This window comes from Prionailurus bengalensis, chromosome A2, assembly GCF_016509475.1.
Source record: "Prionailurus bengalensis isolate Pbe53 chromosome A2, Fcat_Pben_1.1_paternal_pri, whole genome shotgun sequence".
Taxonomy (NCBI): Eukaryota; Metazoa; Chordata; class Mammalia; order Carnivora; family Felidae; genus Prionailurus; species Prionailurus bengalensis.
Window position 1 is genome coordinate 121001362 of NC_057348.1, and position 21538 is coordinate 121022899.

The 21538-nt window shown below is 46.8% G+C and overlaps 1 protein-coding gene across 1 annotated transcript in view; it reads left to right on the plus strand.

Annotated features, from left to right (window-relative positions):
- The first annotated feature begins 18921 nt into the window (after nucleotides 1-18921).
- Nucleotides 18922-21538, plus strand: part of MTURN (maturin, neural progenitor differentiation regulator homolog) — a 29282-nt gene continuing 26665 nt past the window's right edge. The window contains exon 1 of the mRNA XM_043589183.1: nucleotides 18922-19157. Coding sequence (XP_043445118.1) covers nucleotides 18996-19157 — 162 coding nt within the window. The 5' untranslated portion in view covers nucleotides 18922-18995. The remainder of the gene's footprint in view (nucleotides 19158-21538) is intronic.

Here is a 21538-nt window from a genome sequence, read left to right on the forward strand (position 1 = left end):
ATAAAAGTCTTGTACATCTCTTAATATATTTATTCCTAGGACCTTATATTTTATTGCTGCCATTGAAAAATATATCTCTTAAAAATCACATTTTATAACTTTTGTTGCTGGTGAATAGTAATGTTGCTGATTTTACACATTTTTTACATTCTGCAACCTCAATAAACCCTTATTTCTAGTAGTTTGTATCTTCTTTTTACTTTTTAGTTTTTTTCCTTTCCATTCTTTATAACTTTTATTTCTTTTTCTTGTCTTATCATGCTAGTGAAACACTCCAGTACTGTGTTGAAAGAAGGGGCAGTGGAACAAATGTCTGGTTCCTGATCACGAAGGGAGTACTTTTAACATTTCACAATTATACAAGATTTTTGCTGTATAATTTTGAAAATCGCTATAATTTTGGTAGCTACCATTTACCAGAGTAAGGAAGTTGTGCTTTGTTTGGAGTTTGCTATGAGTATTAATAATGAAACGATGTTGCATATTATTAAAGTGTCTTCTACATTTATTGAGATAATCATATGGTTTTCTCCCTTAACCAGTGAATATGTAAGTCTCACTAATGGGCTTTCTAATTTGAACCCTCTGTGCATTCCTAGGATAAATCCAACTTGGTAACGATGTATTTTGTAAAAAATATTTATTTATTTATTTTTGAGAGACAGAGAGAGAGAGAGAGCAGGGGAGGGGGCAGAGAGAGGGGGAGAGAGAATCCCAAGCAGGCTCTGCACTGTTAGCTCAGAGGCCAATGCAGGGCTCGAACCCACGGACTGTGCATGACCTGAGCAGAAATCAAGAGTTGATGCTTAACGGACTGAGCCACCCTGGTGCCCCTGTAATGATATATTTTTGATAGACATTTCTGGATTCAGTTGACTAATGTTTTATTTAGGATTTTTGCATCTCCGTTTCAAAGTAAGATTAGCCTTTAATAATTAGTTTCTCATCCTGCCCTTATCTAATTTTGCCATCAGAATTATTTTTACTTCATAGAATGAAGTGGGCAGTGTTTCCTCATTTTAATATTCCCTGGAACAGTTTGTTTAAGATAACGATGACATGTTCTTTGAAGTTTGAGTCTGACTGGTAAAATCTTCTGAGCTTAATGGTTCGTTTTACTTTATTTTTGAGGGAGGAGGGTGGATTTTAAAACTCCCGATTCTGGGGCGCCTGGGTGGCGCAGTCGGTTAAGCGTCCGACTTCAGCCAGGTCACGATCTCGCGGTCCGTGAGTTCGAGCCCCGCGTCGGGCTCTGGGCTGATGGCTCGGAGCCTGGAGCCTGTTTCCGATTCTGTGTCTCCCTCTCTCTCTGCCCCTCCCCCGTTCATGCTCTGTCTCTCTCTGTCCCAAATATAAATAAAAACGTGGAAAAAAAATTTAAAAAAATAAAAAATAAAAAATAAAACTCCTGATTCAAGGTGTAAATGTAACCAAACTTATATTTCTTCTTGAGTAGTTTTATATACATATTTTTAAAGCCGCATTTCGTGTATGTTTTGGATTAACTGGTTCCGAATGTCAAGTTGAGCTGTCCACAGGTGACCCTGAGAGCTGACTCTGGGTAGCTTGGACAAGAAGCTGGCCAGCACTGGCCCCACCGTCTCCTAGAGGAAGGGGTAGCACCCATATTCGGCTTCCCACAGGACCAGGAGCTCCCTTCCCTTGGGTCCCCACAGCACCTGCCGCCCTGGTCTCCAGGTGCTGGCAACTGGTTTCCTCAGCAACTGCTATAAACATCAGTCTGCCAAGCAGTCTGTTTGCCTCCCATCGACAAGCTCATCACCCGGGTCCTGACACGACTCCCTACAGTGATAGGAGGACAGTGAACCACGTATCTTGTCCACCATCTTGTCAAGACCACCATCTTGTCAAGACCACCATCTTGTCTCTTCTGGCCAACCCTTCATTCTGACCCTATCTTGTCTCCTCTTCTGCCCCCCAACAGAGCCTGTTCCTGATCTCGATCTGTGTCGCATTATGAAATTCATCCTGAGCCCCGACACCTGATACGGTGACAGTGAAGGAACCTACCTTGCACAGCACTGGTACGTAATTGTTCTTAGTATCATGGTTACATCTCCGCTCTTTTGTAGTTAATATCCCGCGTGTCAGTTGTAGTTATTTATTTGTGCCTCCTCTCTCTCTTCCTCCCTTTTTCTCTGACTCACTGTGTCAGGTGCACTAAAGGTTTGCCATGGTGGTTTCTTACTTTGATTTTGGAGTCATTTCAGATTTACGGAAAAGATGCAACGATAATCCAGAGTTCCTGTATTACCTTCACGCGTCCTCCCTAATGTTAGCATCGCACCAAACCGTGAGCATTTGTGAAGAAACTAACATTAGTACAATTGCCTTAGTACAACACATTAACTACAGTACAAACATTATTCAGATTTTGACCAGTTTTTTTTTCCCACTAATGCCTCTTTTCTGTTCCTCGATCCGATCCAGAATACCACATTGCATTTGATGTCGTCTGATTTAATTTTTCAAAACGCAATTGCATTGGATAAAATTTACGCACCATAAAGTTTGCCCATTTAAAGTGTACAAGTCAGTGGTTTTTATTATATTGACAAAGTTGTGCAGTCCCCACCATAGTCTAACGTCAGAACATTTGCATCATCCCAAAAAGAAACGCTGTACCCAGTAAGCAATCACTCCCCATTCCACCCTCCTTCAACCCTGGGCAGCCACTAATCTGTTTTCAGTCTCCCTGCATTTTCCTATTTTGGACCTTTCAGAGAAATGGGATCATACACTTTGTGGTCTTTTATGACTGGCTTCTTTCACTGAGCATGTTTTTGAGGTCCATCCATATTGTAGTGTATACATCAGTATTTCGTTCTGCTTTATTGCTGACAAGTACTCTGTTGTATGGATATACATTTTATTTACCCATTCAGCAGTTGGTGAGCATTTGAATTGTTTCCACTTTGTGGCTGTTATGAATAATGCTGCTACGAGTATTCATGTAGCAGTCTTCGTGAGGCACATATGTTTTCGTTTCCCTTGGAAATGTACCCGGGAGCAGAACTGTTTGGTCTTATGGTAACTCCATGTTTAACATTTCAAGGAACTGCCAAGCTGTTTCCTAAACTGGTCACACCATTTTGGTTTTTTAATCCACCAGTGTATGAGGCTTCCGATTTCTCCGCCTCCTCACCAGCACTTGTTATTGTCTGGCTTTTTAAAAAAATATTATAGGGGCGCCTGGGTGGTTCAGTCGGTTGGGCGTCCGACTTCGGCTCAGGTCATGATCTCGCGGTTCGTGAGTTCAAGCCCCGCATCGGGCTCTGTGCTGACCGCTCAGAGCCTGGAGCCTGTTTCGGATTCTGTGCCTCCCTCTCTCTCTCTCTGACCCTCCCCCATTCATGCTCTGTCTCTCTGTCTCAAAAATAAATAAACATTAAAAAAAATTTTTTTTAAATAAAAAATTATTATAGACAATTTAGTGGGTGTGAAGCGGTAACTTGTGGCTTTGATGTGCATTTCCCTAATGACTGATGGTGTTGAGTACCTTATCAAGTGCTTATTGGCCATTTGTATATCTTCGGAAGGGAAACCTCTGTTCGTATCCTCTGCCCAACTTTTCAGTCATGTATTTTCATATTATTGAGTTGTAAGAGTTCTTTATATATTCTGGATACAAGTCCCTTTTCAGATATATGACTTTTAAATATTTCTCACTTTTAAATGCGTTGTCATTTTACTTTTTGATGATATCATTTGAGGCACAAATTTTTTTTTAATTTTGATGAAGTCCAATATATCAAATTTTTCTTTTATGGCTTGTGCTTTTGTTACTGTATCTAAGAAGCCATTGTCTAAGATCATGAAGATTTACTCCTGTGTTTTCTTCTAAGAGTTTTATATTTTTATGTATGATCCATTTTAAATTAAAATTTTTTAATGTTTGTTTATTTTTTGAGAGAGAGAGAGCATGAGCGGGGAAGGGGCAGAGAGAGAGGGAGACACAGAATCCGAAGCAGGCTCCAGGCTCTGAGGTGTCAGCACAGAGCCCTACACGGGGCTTGGACCCATGGACCATGAGATCATGACCTGAGCCAAAGTCGGCTCCTTAACCAACTGAGCCACCCAGGCGCCCCTCTGAGAGCCTATTTTTAAATTAATGGATCTAGGATATATATATATATATATATATATATATATATATACACACACACATATATATATGTACATATATATGTATATGTATATATATATGTTATTTATTTAGAAAATATATGTAATATATTATTTAGTGTTTCTGCTGACTCATGGAGGATGTTCCCTTTCATCGTTTGTGAGCTCATCTTCACGGGAGACTTTTTTTTCATGAGAAGCCCCTGTGGTCTGGGTTTTGGGTGTATCCTTCAAGAGCTGTTTTGCAGAGAGATCACCATACCTGTATTACCTTTTTGGGCATTTATCAGCGTGGATCCTGGATCACCTGCAAATTTGAACCTCCAAGTTTGGGGTGGAAACAAATGTGGAGATTTTCTTTCTCAGAAAGAAAAGTGGGGACATTTTTCCCACTTGAGCCAAAACACACAAATACCTGTCTGTCTCTCTGTGCATGTTTTTTAGATGCATGTTTTTTCGAATCTACTCTTCCGGTAAAACACAGCCCTTTAAAAACTTCTTTTTTTTTTTTTAATTTTTTTTTTCCAACGTTTATTTATTTTTGGGACAGAGAGAGACAGAGCATGAACGGGGGAGGGGCAGAGAGAGGGAGACACAGAATCGGAAACAGGCTCCAGGCTCTGAGCCATCAGCCCAGAGCCCGATGCGGGGCTCGAACTCACGGACCGCGAGATCGTGACCTGGCCGAAGTCGGACGCTTAACCGACTGCGCCACCCAGGCGCCCCTAAAAACTTCTTTATTCAGGGATCCCAGGCCTAACCCCACCAGCATACCCCATCACTCACTTTCCTCTTTGTTGCTGACGTGCTTGGGCCTTCCTGTCTCTCTTGCCAGTGCATTCACGTAGTTAAAACAATTTTGCTGTATTGTAGCAAGCATTTCTAGACAATGTGGCAGGAGAGCTTTTAGATTTTTTTCCTCTCATCTTATCTTATGAGATTTGGAAGCCTTGTTCTAGCCTTTCAAAAGTATGATGTAATCATTTTCTCTTTATAAGAATAATAAAAAATTGAAGATGTGTATAAACGTATTGGGAAGAAAACATAAGCTACTCATGATACCATTATGTAGAAGTGACCACTATTAGGGTGCCTGGGTGGCTCAGCGGTTGACGTCCAACTCTTGATTTCAGCTCAGGTCATGATCCCAGGTCATGGGATCGAGCCCCGCATCAGTGTCTGTGCTGAGCATGGAGCCTGCTTAAGATTCTCTCTCTGTCTCTCTGTCTCTCTGTCCCTCTGTCTCTCTCTCCCCCTCCCTCTCCCTCTCTCCCTTCCCTGCTCACACTCTCTCTAAAATATAAATACATACATACATGAATGGAAGAGACCAGTATTTATGTGTTTCCTTCTTTCCTTCTTATATATGTCTAGATACACCTTCACACATATGTACACGTATGTCTGTTTCTGTTACATAGCTGGATACATATGTGTACATGTGTTCGTTACTTTTTCACCTGATATTGTGTTGCATTTCTGTTGAATCACTAAAATTCATTAAGCTTCCTTTTCTGTACCCTTTGCTCTAGAAATAAAACAATGGAACACCTCCTTTAAAAACCCTATAATCCTAACTCACTTTATGCCACCGACAAATGCTTTGCATTTAAAGCTAGTTAATGTATCTCCCTCCCGGAACTGATTTTCATTGACTGTTCTGGATAACTAGTTATATTCTGAATATTTTGTCTGGCCTCCAATTTGCGGCAGTCAAATCTCAGACGCTCCCCCCTCTAGGTTTCTTGTTGAAATTGTTCTCTTAGTGAAGGTTGGAATGTCTTTAGTGGACCCCCCCCCCACCTCAACCCAGTTGCTCTCTATGAAAGGACGGAACTTACTAGCAAGACTCTCCATGGGCAGGGTATAAAGATGGTCTGAAACCCAAGTTGGGAATATGGCAAAGTATGCTTGATAGAATGCCATATTCCCCTCCTCTCCTTCCAAAATAGTTCAGCTTCAGGGGGATGGGCACTGTGTTCCACTTGGTCTTATGAATGGAGGTCTAACTTTGGCATAGCCTTTCCATCTGCCTTCCCAGCATCCATGCCCCGGTTGACATGATTGTGGAAGGCAGGTTGCCCATTACAGAGGAGATAATCCTGGAAACTGTAAGGGGCAGGTAGGGTGGAAGGAGAGAAAACATTCTTGGGAGACCATGGTTTTCACCCCACAACCGACAAGAAATCGACTCACACTCTATGCAGCATGAAGAAATGTGCATTTCCTGGGCCCTTCCCAGTCAAGTCAGAGCTATGCTATGTCTCAGCCAAAGGGATTTCAGTTCCAGATTGGGTTCTTGAAACTCAAATTAGTTCCAAGTTAGATTCTTTGGTATTTCCAGTAGAAACAATAGTCTTGAAATCCAACACTTTTGATTTTTAACAGCCAGGATTTATGAGAGGAAAAAAAAAAAGTATTTCAAGTTTCAAAAGGCTGTCCCCTAAAAAGACCAGAACAAAAAGTCTGTGCAGTCAACGGGATATTAGAAAGAAATTAGAACAATAATTGGATGGCTCTATTTCCCGCAGATTAAAGATCATCCAGACTTTAGTCAAAATCATTTTATTAAGATAAAAAGATATATTGGGGCGCCTGGGTGGCTGAGTCAGTTGAGCGTCCGACTTTGGCTCAGGTGATGATCTCACAGTCTGTCAGTTCAATCCCTGCATCGGGCTCTGTGCTGATGGCTCAGAGCCTGGAGCCTGCTTCAGATTCTGTGTCTCCCTCTCTCTCCGCCCCTTCCCTGCTCATGCTCTGTCTTTCTCTGTCTCAAAAATAAACATTAAAATTTTTTTAAATAAATAAATAAAATAAAAAGATATAAAAAGATTCAGATCCTGGTGAGTTCCTAAAAGGGGCACAGTAATGTCTGTCAGCAGCCGAAGAGCAGTCATGCAGAAGACGGTGGGTGGAGGGTGGCCTGGCAGGACATGGTGAGATGGGATCAATGGAATTCATCACGCCTCAGTTACACCTCTCTCTAGGGGGATGGGACGGACTGAATGCCTCCCCTGAAGCCAGAGTGCCCAAGATGTCTGAAGGTGACAGTATGGAGAGACAGAAGTGCATGAGGATATCCTGAACTGAGTGAAACCTAAAATCCTGGACAATGCCGAAATGCCCGAGTTTATCTGGAGCTTACTGCATTGCTTTTCTGCCATCAGGCAGAACGAGGGCTCAAAATTTAATTGTGCGACAGGGAAATAAAGTTCAGTCGCTTGTGCATTTGAGTTCGTGGCCTATGCAGAACTTGCCCACCAAACTTTAAGGAGCAACATGAGGGAGTTCATTATAAGCCTGCAGGTGGGCGTCTGGTGGAATCCAAGGGGGGAAATGTGAGCTGGGCTCAGAAAGGACTAGAGACGGAAACTGGAAATTCATCAGGGTCCTTTCTCAGCTCCCATTCTACTTCTCTCTGCATATCTACTTCCCTCTTCTCTCTTCGAGGATCAGCTTTCTCCACTTCCCCGTCCATATGCCAGAATGTGGCGGCATCTAGAGCCCAAGTTATGCGACAGGTGTAGCCACACACAGATTCCAACTTTCGGTCTCTTGGTCTCAATTCCGGATTCTTGCACAAGAATCTAAATGGCCTCCTTTAGCTCCATTGTCTGTCTCCCTCAATTCAATCAACCGTGACTGGAGGGGCAGTGGCCAGTGGTACAAACCTGATGGGAGATCCATCACCTCGGTTCAGAGCTCAGTCCTCAGGCAGTTGGAGATGGTTGTGGGCTGGGAAGATGCCCCAAAAGACGATGACTTCTCATTCACTGTGAGACGCATGCCTCACTTTCCCCATCTACAAACTAAGAGGAATCCTACCTATAGTATCCCCTGCTTGTAATGAAGGCAGAGGGAACTAACATGTACTGCTTCTCTTTATGTACCAGCCACTGTAGTAAGTTAGCCAGGTTATCAGCTGCTCCTGGAAACAACTCTAAGAGGCGGGCATTTCCCGCCCCCCCCCCATCTTTATAGGGAAGGAAATTGATACTCACAGAGGCTAAATCTCATAGCTGGTCACTTGCAGAGCTCAGATGCAAACCGAGGCAGCGCAGCCAGTGCGGAGGTGGGGGAAAGAGCTCTTTGCAAGACTGAGATGACACCTGGAAGCTGTGCATTACATTCCCGGCTATTGATAAATTGCATGGGACAGTACCTTACACGTAGTAACCGCTCAGAATTAGAAGTCTCATGAATGAGAGCACCTGGCCCTTCAATTACAGCAGAAGTCGTATCACCCTGGCGTGTTCAGCTTACACTGATCTACCAAACACTTCTGGGAAGTGGGCTCCCATCTGCCTTAAGGGTCTTCTGCCAAGACACATTGGATTAAAAATGAAAAGAGATGAAAACAGCAGCAGATACCTGTTTTGACTGTCATTGATGTTCAGCCACCTTTTGGTGCAACAGTGCAATGGATTAAAGAGCTTCTGAAGCTGCCATCGCTGCTTCTTGTTGAGGTGTGAATTTTCCAGCTTCCGGGCCTGTTTTCACAGAGTCTTTAGAATGTATCCATGTGCTCTGATCTGCTGACCTTCTGAAGCTAAATATAACTCTTTTTGATTGGTGCTGAGCCCATGCACAGAGCTCAGAGTCTCCGCGTAAATGTTTGCTGGATGAAAGGTTTGTCAACGGGTAATGATTAATCACCTACTGTATTCTCAGCCCTGAGAATGTTAAACCTCTAAGAAAACAATGCATGCCTCTGAGAGCAAACAATCTTTTCTGCGCGACCAAAAACCTAAGAAACCAATTAGTAGGGCAATGCAAATCAAAGCCACAGTGAAATACCTCCTCATACTCACTGGGATAACGATACTGAAAAAAAAAAAAAAAAGGCGGGGGGAGGAGGTGTGGAATTAAGGGTTGTCAAGGATGTGGAGGAATTGGAACCCTCATACATTGCTGGTGAGAATATAGAACGGGGCAGTCACTGTGGAAAACAATTTGGCAGTTCCTTAATAAGTTGAACACAGAATTCCCAAGTGACCCAACAAGTCTACTCCTACCCAGGTATACACCCAAAAGAATTGAAAACAGGTGTTCAAACGAGAGCTCACATGAATATTCACAACAGCCCTCCTTCGCTGCAGCCAAGAGGTGGAAACCACCCAAATGTTCAGCAGCTGTGAATGGATAAACAAAATGTGGTATATCTAGGTGGCTCAGTCGGTGGGCATCAGACTCTTGATTTCGCCTCCGGTCATGATCTCACAGTTCATAAGATCGAGCCCCGCATCGGGCTCTGTGCTGACAACACGGAGCCTGCTTGGGATTCTCTCTCTCCCTCTCTCTCTCTCTCTCTCTTTCTCTCTCTCTCTCTCTCTCTCTCTCTGTCCCTCTCTTCCTCTCTCTCAAAACAAATAAGTAAACTTTTAAAAATGTGGTATATCTATACTATGGAATATTATTCAGCCATAAAAAGTAAGGTAATATTCATACAGGCTCCAACATGGACAATAATGCTGTGCTAACTGAAAAAAGCCATATGCAAAAGGCCACATATTATATGATTCCGTTTCCATGCAATGTCCAGATCGATTTCTTTATATATATAAATATAAGCTTAAAGACTGTAAAAGCTATGACCAGACATGAGAATGTCAATGTCCCACACGTTGTCATTCTGTGTGGGTATTCCATCAGATGGCCTTTTTTTCTGAGAGGGAGAATCAGGACACATTAGCCTTGGAGCTGCTGTTGGAAATCGGTCCATCTGCTTGTTCTAATTGAGTTCAGAAAAGAAATACCACCAGATCCATGTATTGATATATCAGTAACTTCATTGCCAAATGTATACACAAGACCCTAGAACTATTTATGTGTTATACTTTGGGCTACACTTCCATTGTGTTTTTTAAAATAGTGTTATTATGACTCACGGTCCGTCTCCTGTACTCTATGAATCCACCCCCTTCCAAGAAGACTTTTGAATCATGTTCATTTATCTAAGAGCCTTATAATCAGGGAGTTCCTTTTTCCTTTTTAAAAATTTTTTTATTCAACGTTTATTTATTTTTGGGACAGAGAGAGACAGAGCATGAACGGGGGAGGGGCAGAGAGAGAGGGAGACACAGAATCGGAAACAGGCTCCAGGCTCTGAGCCATCAGCCCAGAGCCTGATGCGGGGCTCGAACTCCCAGACCGCGAGATCGTGACCTGGCTGAAGTCGGACGCTTAACGACTGCGCCACCCAGGCGCCCCTCCTTTTTTTATTATTGAAGTATAATTGATGTATCACATGATGTTCGTTTCAGGTGTAAAACATAATGATTTAATATTTGGATACATGGCAAAATGATCACCGCAGTAAGTCTAGCTAACATCAGTCACCACACACAGTTACATTTGTGTGTGTGTGAGATGAGAACTTTTAAGATCTACCCTCGTGCGGCGCCTGGGTGGCTCAGTGGGGTGAGCATCCCACTTCAGCTCAGGTCATGATCTCATAGTTTGTAAGTTCAAGCCCCGGTCGTGCTCTGTGCTGACAGTACAGAGCCTCCTTGGGATTCTCTCTCTCTCTCTCTCTCTCTCTCTCTCTCTTTCCCCTCGCTCTCTGCCCCTCCCCCACTCATGCTTTTTCTTTCTCTCTCTCTTTCTCAAAATAAATGAAGAAACTTAAAAAAAATCTAGTCTCTTAACAGCTTTCAAATGTACAGTATAGTATTATTAACTGTAGTCACCATGCTCTACATTACATCTCCAGGACTTACTTATCTTAAGACGGCAAGTTTGTACTTCTGATCACCTTCACCCATTTTAATCATTCCTCTACCCCCTGCCTCTGGCAGCCACCAATCTGTACTCTCTGCCTACGAGTTCAGTTTTGGGGAAGGAGGTTGATCCCACACATAAGCAAGATCATACTGGAATTTGTCGTGTTCTGTCTGACTTATTTCACTTAGCGTAATGCTCTCAGGGCCCATGCATGTTGTCACGAATGGCAAGATTTTCTTCTTTTTTGTGGCTGAATAACATACCGTGTCTTCTTTGTCTATTCATCCGTCAGGGGACACGTAGGTTCCTTTCATGTCTTGGCTATTATAAATAATGTTGCAAAGAACGCGGAGGTGCAGAAGCTTTTCAAGTTAGTAGGGCTTTTTCCTTTCCAATAAATAGCCCGAAGTGGAATTGCTGGATCATACGGTGGTTCCATCTTTCATTTTTTAAGGAACCTCCATACCGCTTTCCGCGGTGGCGGCACCAATTTACATTCCCACCAAAAGTGCCCGTCCCTTCTCTCCGCGTCTTTGCCGATACTTGTTATTCTTGTCAAGTTCTTTCTTACAGTGTTGTTCCTTGCACTTGTCTGTATAGAAAAATTACCCTGACCGTTGAAATAGATCATTTGGGGGGTATCTGGCCAGCTCAATAACCACCTTCCATTGAGGGTATCTCCATCTTCATGTGCCAGCTCCACTTGTAATTGATGACCCTGTGTTGCTGGCCGTGAATGGACACCTGACCTGAGGTGAAGCAATCAGATTGGAGTTGGCATTCAGAGATGAATGAATGACTCCCTTCCAGGTGAAGTGGGGGTTATGGAAAACGATGAGCAGAGGCTGCCATCATGGAAAGCCATTCTCATCCACATCTAACTAGAGAGAAAGTGGACACTTAAAGAGAAGGGAACAGATGTGCAAAGTCAGAGGGGGAAAGCCATCTGGCCAGAGAGAGAGAATGAGGTGGAGGCAGGGAGGGGGAAGGGAAGAGGGAGAGGGAGGGAGGAGGAGGGAAGGGAGAAGGCAGACAGAAGGAGAAGGAGGGAGGAGGAGGGAGGAGGGAAGGAGGGAGAGAGAAATTAGTTTTCCAGTTCCTGGTTATCATGAGCTCTACTCTTGCCCTTGGGTTCTGTGACATACTCGGGATTTTTACAAACATTCTCCTGCCATTTTATTCGTTTGCCTAAGCTAGCGTGAATGAGCTTCTGTTATTGATGAACAGAAGACCATTGACTAAGACTGCTAAAACCCACTTCTCCACCTGGTTTTGAGCCCCCAAACAAAAGAACAGACCTTGACTCTCTCTGAATTAATGAAACACGGTTATAGATATTCAGAGGTGGACTCATCTATTCCACATTCATTTTACAGATGAAATAGCGGTGTCTGAGGAAGTGAAATCGCCCAAACCTTTCCACCGCATCACGAATCTTGGCTGTGATCTAACAGCTACTTTCCTGGCGTTGTAACTGAGGACGTGCACGCTCTCCCAGGCAAGGCTGGGACACAGCACACTCTGTGATGTCATCCCGATCATGGGTCATGGATCATTGTATCTCATAAGAGATCCGTCTGCTGCTAGCATGACAGCGGCTTCTGGTTTAGCAAATTACCTGGATACACGCCCCTTCCCAGAGGGAATCCACACCCTTGTAGGAGTTCTGGAGCAACGCTCTCAGGACCCCTCTCTAGAGGATGAGCCACTTCAACGGGGTCCTAACAAGCCTCAACAGACAAATAAAATAGAGGCAGAGCTATAACCTTGATCAGAAATGGAAAAGAGGAAAATGCCATTTTGCCACCTTAAAGTCTGTGTGTTTCTCTCTCAACAGCACCAGTGAGATGTTGCTGAAAGGAAGTTGTATGTGTTTTACTTAGAAATAGGGAGTATGAGGTGTGCCTGGGTGGCTTGTGCTCATGCACGAGCCCTCCCCCACTCATGCTCCGTCTCTCTCTCTCTCTCTCTTTTTAATTTTTTTTAATGTTTATTTATTTTTGAGACAGAGCATGAGCAGGGGAGGGGCAGAGAGAGGGAGACACAGAATCTGAAGCAGGCTCCAGGCTCTGAGCTGTCAGCACAAAGCCCGATGCGGGGCTTGAACTCACAAACTGTGAGATCATGACCTGGGCCGAAGTCGGATGCTCGACCGACTGAGCCACCCAGGCGCCCCGTCTCATTAAAAAAAAGAAGAAATAGAAAGTATGAGAAACTATTTTATTTTTTTTGATTTTTTTTAAATGTTTATTTATTTTTGAGAGAAAGAGACAGAGCATGAGTGTGAGAGGGGCAGAGAGAGAGGGACACAGAATCCGAAGCAGGCTCCAGGTTCTGAGCTGTCGGCACAGAGCCCGATGTGGGGCTCCAACTCACAGATCATGAAATCATGACCCGAGCTGAAGTCAGACGCCTAACCAACTGAGCCACCCAGGTGCCCCTATGAGAAACTATTTTAGATGAAAGTCAGGGCAAGGAGGGGAATGATTGAACCATATAGAATTTTGAAGTGTTTGAATAAAGAACTTAAAATAACCTCAAACTATTTCGGTTTCTTTGATGTATATGAAAGGAAAATATTTCAGGTGCGTTGGATCAGATAGACATGTTTTGAAGACAAATGCACCCAAACTCTGTAACCCAGAGCTTCCTCAAACTTTATTTTAATTAATTTATTTTTTAATTTTTTTAAATGTTTATTTATTTTTGACACAGAGAGAGAGAGACAGAGCATGATGGGGGAGGGACGGAGAGAGAGGGAGACACAGAATCCGAAGCGGGCTCCAGGCTCCGAGCTGTCAGCCCAGAGCCCGACGCGGGGCTCGAACTCACGGACCGCGAGATCATGACCTGAGCCGAAGTCAGACACTTAACCGACTGAGCCACCCAGGCACCCCAAGGTGTCCCCTTTCTTAAGTGTCTTGGGAAGGAGAAGGGGTAGCGCGCATCCCTCCCATGTTGCCCTCTTGGGTGTTGCTTCTCCAGATCCCGGGCTCTGTTTACCTCTGCCATCACCGCTGTGACATATCACACACTTCTCTACCAGTCACCACCTCCTGGACCTCGGGGTCTACTGTGCCTCGAGATACCATGTGACTGCCATGGGCTCAAAGGGTGAATGTGGAACCAGCCCTACTCACTCCCCTTTCTGCCTGACTCCTACCACATAACCACAGAATCTGAAGCAGATTTGCCAGAGGGGAGGGCTCCTTGAATGGACTTACAATGGGGGAGTAACTAAAAGGTAAAATTACGTGTTAGTGTCAGTCTTACTCCTAAAAGCCACAGAGGGCTTAGAATGGGGTGGGGGTGGGGGGTTGTGGAAGAGTCGGTTTGAGCAGGAGAATCTTGGTTGTGCTCAGCAGTTCCAAATTGGGCTCCTGAGACGTCCCAGCCACCATGGGGTTTGAATACGCCTTCTCTTGGGGCACCTGGGTGGCGCAGTCGGTTAGGCGTCCGACTTCAGCCAGGTCACGATCTCGCGGTCCGGGAGTTCGAGCCCCGCGTCGGGCTCTGGGCTGATGGCTCAGAGCCTGGAGCCTGTTTCCAATTCTGTGTCTCCCTCTCTCTCTGCCCCTCCCCCGTTCATGCTCTGTCTCTCTCTGTCCCAAAAATAAATAAACGTTGAAAAAAAAATTTTTTTTTGAATACACCTTCTCTTGTCACCAACGCACGTCTCCCAAAGACAAACAGTGGTTCAGAGAGATCCAAGTCTAGATTCGTATAAAAAAGAGAAACAGGGGTGCCTGAGTGGCTCAGTCGGCTGGGCATCTGACTTCGGCTCAGGTCATGATCTCACTGTTTCGTGGGTTCGAGCCCCACGTCCAGCTCTGTGCTGACAGCTCAGAGCCTGGAGCCTGCTCCGGATTCTGTGTCTCCCTCTCTCTCTCTGCCCTCCCCCTGCTCTCTCTCTCTCTCTCTAAAAAATAAACATAAAAAAAAATTTTTTTTAAAAGAGAGAGAGAGACATTTCTCTACACACAACAAAGACTACACAACTCTCTGCCCACCAATGGAGATGTTTTCACTTTCCTTCTGCTTCCAGGGGCAGAACAAGAAAGGGGCTTCAGGAGGCCCTAATGTTTCTTCACCCTCAGGCTCCACAAAAGACCTGGCTGCAGTACTGGAAAGACCACTGTCCTGTATGTGGAGCCTGAACACAGCCCTACACAGGATGCCTCACCGGACTCTGTCTAAATGGGAGAGAGGCAGAGTGATGTATTATCTTTCTGTCTAAGCAACTGACCTTCCCAGTTGCATTAGGAAAGCCAAGGTTCGAGCGAGTTGTGTAGACGTACTTTCCAGAATTAATTTCCATTGCATTATTGGCATACCCCTTCCATTAGTTAATAAGAATGGCCGAAACAGAACTTGTGGAAGATTTTTCTCTCTAGATCTGTAGTTCTCAAAAAGGGGCAGGCTTGCTCTCCAGGGAACATTTGGTGACATCTGGAGACAATTTTGTTTGTCACAGGCTGGGGGGACTCGGGCAGGGGTGGGGGGTGGGGGCTGGAGGCTGCTGGCATCTAGTGGGGTAGAGGCCAGTGATATTGCTAAACACCCTAGACACTCACGGCCAACTCCCCACAAGAGAGAATTACCCAGATCCCAATATCAATAGTGCTGCTATTGAGAAACTCTGCTCTAAGTGCTTGGGAAAAATGAGGTTTTCCTTCATCTGTGACCAGTACTAACCAGCCTCCCACCCTCATGTCACTCCTGAATTTTACTTTTAAAATTCATCTGCTGATCTTCCTACAAATCATCTCCCAGAAGCAGATTAAGAGTGATCATGGCATATACTGTGTACCAAGTTCTGGGACAAGGACTTTACATAATTCGTCTCACTATTGTCCCCATTTTTCAGGAGAGAACATTGAGGCTCTAGGCAGTTAAGTAAGTTGCAAATGTCCATAAAACTTAAAATCCCAGAGGTGGGAATCAACCCAGAATTCCAAAGTTTCTACTTTTTAACTCAATGCCTGCCTTCCTTCCCTCCTTCCTTCCTTCCTTCCTCCTTTCCTTTTTAAAATAATCTCTGCACTTAATGTGGGGCTCAAACTCATGACCCCAAGATAGAGAGTCACATGCTCTACTGACTAAGACAGCCAGGCACCCCAACTCAATGTCTTTCTAAGGAAACCAACAGTATTCAATTCATTAATACTGTTCTACTTTTCATAGTGAGAATTTTTCATCTTCTGACAAAAAGTATTTGTTACATAAATATGTTTGTAACTATGGTCATCCGTCACTTAGAGCCGACTTCATAGATGGATTTAAAAACACATGTATTTTCTAAACTCCCTGCTTTCCAAGAAAAGCTACGTATTTTATATAGTTTAGTCTCAAATTTAAGGAAACTTTTCATTTTTGGAACTTCCACACTAATGCATATAATGTTTTAAATGGTAGAACCAGAAGTTTGCTCTATCTTGAGCTTCCCATATTAAAAAGAAAGAAAGAAAGAAAGAAAGAAAGAAAGAAAGCAACATTTTGTAACATTTACAAGAGCATACTGAATGTTTTTATTCATATGCGTGTCTCCTCCATTGTCTTGTATATTAGTTTTCTACTGCTACACAGCAGACTAAAACAAACTTAGCAACTTAAGAAAACACCCATTTATTAGCTCCCAGTTCTATAAATGAGAAGTTCCTGCACAGCCACTACTTAACTGAGTTCTCTGTTCAGGGTCTTTCAAGGCTGCCATGTGGCGTCGGTCAGGGCTGACTTCTCGCCTGGAGGCTCTGCAGAAAACCCGCCTTCAAACTCATGGAGGACATGGGCAGAATTCAGTTCAGACTGCAAGTCTCATTTCCTTTCTGTCTGCTGGTCCTTTCTGTCTGCTGGCCGGGAGTTGCTCTCAGCTCCTAGACTCCGCTGTGTGGTCCTTGCCAGATGGCCCCTTCCATCTCCAAGGTCATTTAGTGGAGAATCTCCCTGATGATGAATCTTTTTTTTGTTGTTGTTGTTCCTACTTTTTTTTTTTTCAACGTTTATTTATTTTTGGGACAGAGAGAGACAGAGCATGAACGGGGGAGGGGCAGAGAGAGAGGGAGACACAGAATCGGAAACAGGCTCCAGGCTCTGAGCCATCAGCCCAGAGCCCGACGCGGGGCTCGAACTCCCGGACCGCGAGATCGTAAGTCGGCCGCTTAACCGACTGCGCCACCCAGGCGCCCCTCCCTGATGATGAATCTATCTCATGCTTTGACTCTCTCTCTGGGAAAAGCCTAGTCCTTTTTAAAGTGTCACCTGATTAAACCAGGCCCAGCAAAGGGCAATCTCCCTATCTTAAGGTCAATTGAGTGGAAATCTTAATTACATCTGTAAAATCCCTCACATTAGTGTTTGAATCACCGGGAGAAGGTGTGAGTGTGAGTATACGAAGTTGGCATGGAGCTTGGGAATCGCCTGCCTAGTTTACAGTCTGCAAATTCCTTGAGGGCAAAAACTGGGCCTTGTGTGTCTGGTACCCAATAGATGCTCCATCAAAGGTCACTAAACCAAAATGTTTTAAAGGAATTGGGAAATTCTGAAGTCAGGAGGTTGTTACACAGGAGCATTAACTTCAAGGTGAAGACAACTCCCATCAGGAAAAAGATCAGTGCCCGGGATGCCTTTGGGCCGATCACCATCCTGACCTCTTCCCTTACCGAAAGATTAAGTGGAGTTTCTACTTTCTGTATGGGAATACAGCTCTGATTCAGTAAGGGAAGTCAAGGGAAAAAGAATCCCTATCCCAGAACTATGCCGGAGAACAATTTTCCAGAATCACACTTATTCTGTTGGGTAAGGCTGTATTCAGAGGGATGATGGTGTCATGAGCTTCCCTTAGCTGGTCTGCCAGCCCTTCTTGAGGGTGGAACAACACATTATTCTTATTTATATCCCTAGGGCTAGCACTGTGTCTGGTTCAGAGGACCAACTTTAAAGACAAAAGCTGATTGAACATTTGTAGAATGAATGCTATTCAACGTGTCTCTGCTAGTCGTCATTCAACTCCTCTGGGCGAGGGCCCTTCTGACGCATTTTTTGCAATCCAGCAATGCCTGCCCCATCCCTGGCAGTCAGTGAGCATTCAACAGGTGCAATTGTTGGGCTGCGTACGCTTGTTTTAAAACGTACTTTCTCCTCTCCAAACTAGTAGTTGGTCATTTTATGTTATGCAATATGAATTGAGGCAGCATAATATTCAAGCTAGTCTTATGAGGCTTATTTCTAAGAAATACTCAGCTTTATGTGAACGCAAAAGAAAAAAAAAAAAACAAAAAAACCCCACCCAAAACCTGTCCTCTTCCTATCAAATGGATACTCACAGCAGTGTCTGGTAAATGTATTTAGGACAAACATTTTTTTTTTTCTCCTTACATCAATAAGGGGACAGAGCTTGGATTTCTGAACAAGAAAAGCTCCGTTTCCCTTGGATTCTCTCAGCTCCTCCATCGCTAGCCTCAGACAAGGTACAAGTTATCTGCAATTCTGTGGGCGTCCTCTGCGCTTAAACCGCTTTCGGGAAAATACTTTTCCCGACAAGGCCTTCCAACTCCGGATAAACGCAGGCGGGGACTACAAGCCCTCCCCACTTCACTGTACCCGGCCGAGCCGCGGATTTCGGGCCCGCGCTGTGACGTCACCGGGCTGGCGTCAGACTCCGCTGGTTGGCTGGGGCGCATGACGTCACGGGTAGGGGGCGGTGCCGGGCTCCGGAGGACTCCGGGATGCTCCGCGTTGGCTTGTAAAAAAAAGAAAAAGGAAAAAAAAAGTGGTGGGGGCGTACCGAGGAGTCCGCCCCGCCCCGCCCCGCCCGCCGCAAGCCGCGCCGGCCGAGAGGGGCGGGCGGGGAGGCGGGGCGGGGCGGAGCCGGGCGCGGCGGCGCGCCGTCCAGGCCGCCGCCCACCCCGTACACACAGCATGTAAACAGTCCCCGCCGGGAGGAGCCCCGGGACCGGAGGGAGCCGCGCCGCCCGGCCCCGCCGCCTGCCCGAGAGCCCGCGGAGCCGCGCGCTGCCCGCCCGGGAGGAGGGCGCCCGAGGAGAGAGGAGGGCGGGCGGGCGGCGGAGGGAGCGGGAGGCGGGCGGCGCGCGAGGAGGCTGAGCGAGCGGCGGGCGCGGCGGGCCAGGATGGATTTCCAGCAGCTGGCTGACGTTGCGGAGAAATGGTGCTCCAACACGCCCTTCGAGCTCATCGCCACCGAAGAGACCGAGCGCAGGATGGATTTCTACGCCGACCCCGGCGTCTCCTTCTACGTGCTGTGTCCGGACAACGGCTGCGGGGACAATTTTGTGAGTGCCGGGGGGGAGGGACGGCTGCAGCGCGCGGGAGTGGACGCGCGGCCGCCTCCCTGCGCCCGAGCTCCCGCACGCCCGGGAGGCTGTGGGCGCGGGGTGGGGGCGTAACCCGCCCGGCTCGGCGGTGTCAGCGTTGGCGGGGGCGGAGGGGCGGGGAGCGGCGGGCAGGGGCGCCCTTAGGACCGGGAAGCCGGGCTGGGGCGGGCTGTTTCGAGGACGCGACCCTGCGGCCCGCGCGCTGTGCTCGGCTGGGAGCTTCTGGCGAGGGTCCCCGCCGCTCGCCCGCCCGGGCCGGGGAGCACGGACCGTCCCGCAGGGCCCGGAGTCCCGAGCTTCCTACGGCCGGGCGTCCCGTCGGGGCGAGGAATCCCGTCCCCCTCCCGATGCGCAGACGCAACTCCTCCAGTCGTCCCCGCCCGGGAGATTCCCCCGCCCCCGTGCTATCCTCTGCGCCGCGGGTTTGGACACAAAGCCTCTGTCCACACTAGCGATGCCCCATCTCCAGGACCTTCTTTGCGGAATTACACCTCGGATCTTAGAAAACGCACACGCGCGTGCGCGCGCGCGGGCACACACACACACACACACACACGCACACACACACGCTCGCGGGCACGCCTATCCCCCTCTCCTCCTGTGCGTCCATTGCTCCTCTGTGAGCTTCCAGCGAGGTGTGCGGGGCCCGAGCTGGTTCCGTCCGGCGGAGGCGGCGGCTGCGGCCCCGGCGAAGGCCCCCGGTTTTGCCAGACGGGAGGAATCCCCCCTCCCCCACCCCACTCGGGTCCTGTGCTAGCAGGGACCGGGACCTGGAACTGTGATGTCCAGATCTTCGACTTTGTATCCTGCACCCACTTGGGATCTTGGCGCTGGCAGTTTAGGAAGGGGATGCGGCGGGCAGAGGAGTTGGGGTGGGAGGTGCGGGGAACGGGCGAGGATGGCGCTCCTTTAACGGTTTGTAAGGACGGGGAAAAAAATAATGGTCCCCAAATGTAAGATGGAGGCGGCCGTGGGCTCGGGTTACTGTGTGGTCGCCGGCTGGAGCCTAGAGCTGGCGCTGCTGCCGCCCCTGCGGACCGAGGTGGGGCGGCGCCGAGGCGCGGCCTGGCGCCGGCTCCTCAGGTGGGGTGAGACAAAGCGGGGCCCAGGCCCCGGCGGCCGCGCGCCCCTGCCACCCACGGGAAGTTCGCGAAGGAGTTAGAGAGACAGCGAGACCGCCTTCCTCGGCCCCCAGAGAGGTGAGGGCTTGTGTATGACATGACAGTAAGACACGCCCTTCCCACCACCGGCACCCAACCCCGCGGGACGAGAAGCCACCTGGGCCCCAAAAGTGCGACACTAGAAGAGAGATGGCCTTGGGTGACAGTCAGATTTGAGTTCCCTGCCTGTGTGACCGGTCAGATGCCTTCCCCCCCAGCCCAGTGTACACATCAAAACAATGGGCATGATACCAGCACCCGGGTGATGATCCGACAGATGAAACACGTAACCATCTCCTAAGATCTGGGCTTCCCCAGAGTTTAGAGCTTGTCTCTTTTTTTTAAAGCCTCAGTTTTCTCGCCTGTAACATGAGGTTCATCCGAACACCTGCATCACCGTTACTTGTGAAGAACAAGTAAGCTATAAATATAGGCAAGAACACGGTTAACTGTAGTTAAAAAAAAGTGTTACTTATGTTATTGAGAAAAATGGGAGATCATTCGAAAGGGATTTACTCCGTTGCGAACGTGTGAGAAAGCCCCAGGGATACGCTGGAAAGGGCACCAGTGACCAACTAGCTACCTTGTTAGGGTTTGATTAGGAGTTCCTTCTAAGCCTAGTCTGCCAGTGGTCTCCCCCCCCCCCCCCGCCCCCCTTACTGTGTGAGACAGAGCAAGAATCACTCAAGGTTCTGGATTTTATAGGGGAGAGTTCTACACGGCCTTCCTGCTGGAACTGCAGTAGACCTACCCAAAGAAATTACTCCAAAGAGAACCGTCATCGCAAAACATGCATATCACACCTTTCTCAAGGCCACTCATAATATATTTTAAATGTTTTCTCACCTGTATGAGTAAAATGCTTGAACATCTTCATTTGCTTCTTCATAATTAAATGAAATAGATAAGAAAGAAGATAGGAAAAAGTAATACCTTGGGTAGACTGGAACATTTCTTTTTTTTTTCTTTTTTGCGGGGTGGAGGAGAGAGAGAATATGTGGTGTGCAAGTGGGGGCGGGGGGCAGAGGAGGAAGGAGAGAGAGAACCTCAGACCAGCTCCGTGCCCAGCACCGAGCCTGACTCCGGGCTCAATCTCATGACTGTGAGATCATGACCTGAGCAGAAAAGAATTGGATGCTTAACTGACTGAGCCACCCAGGCACCTCAATACTGGAACAT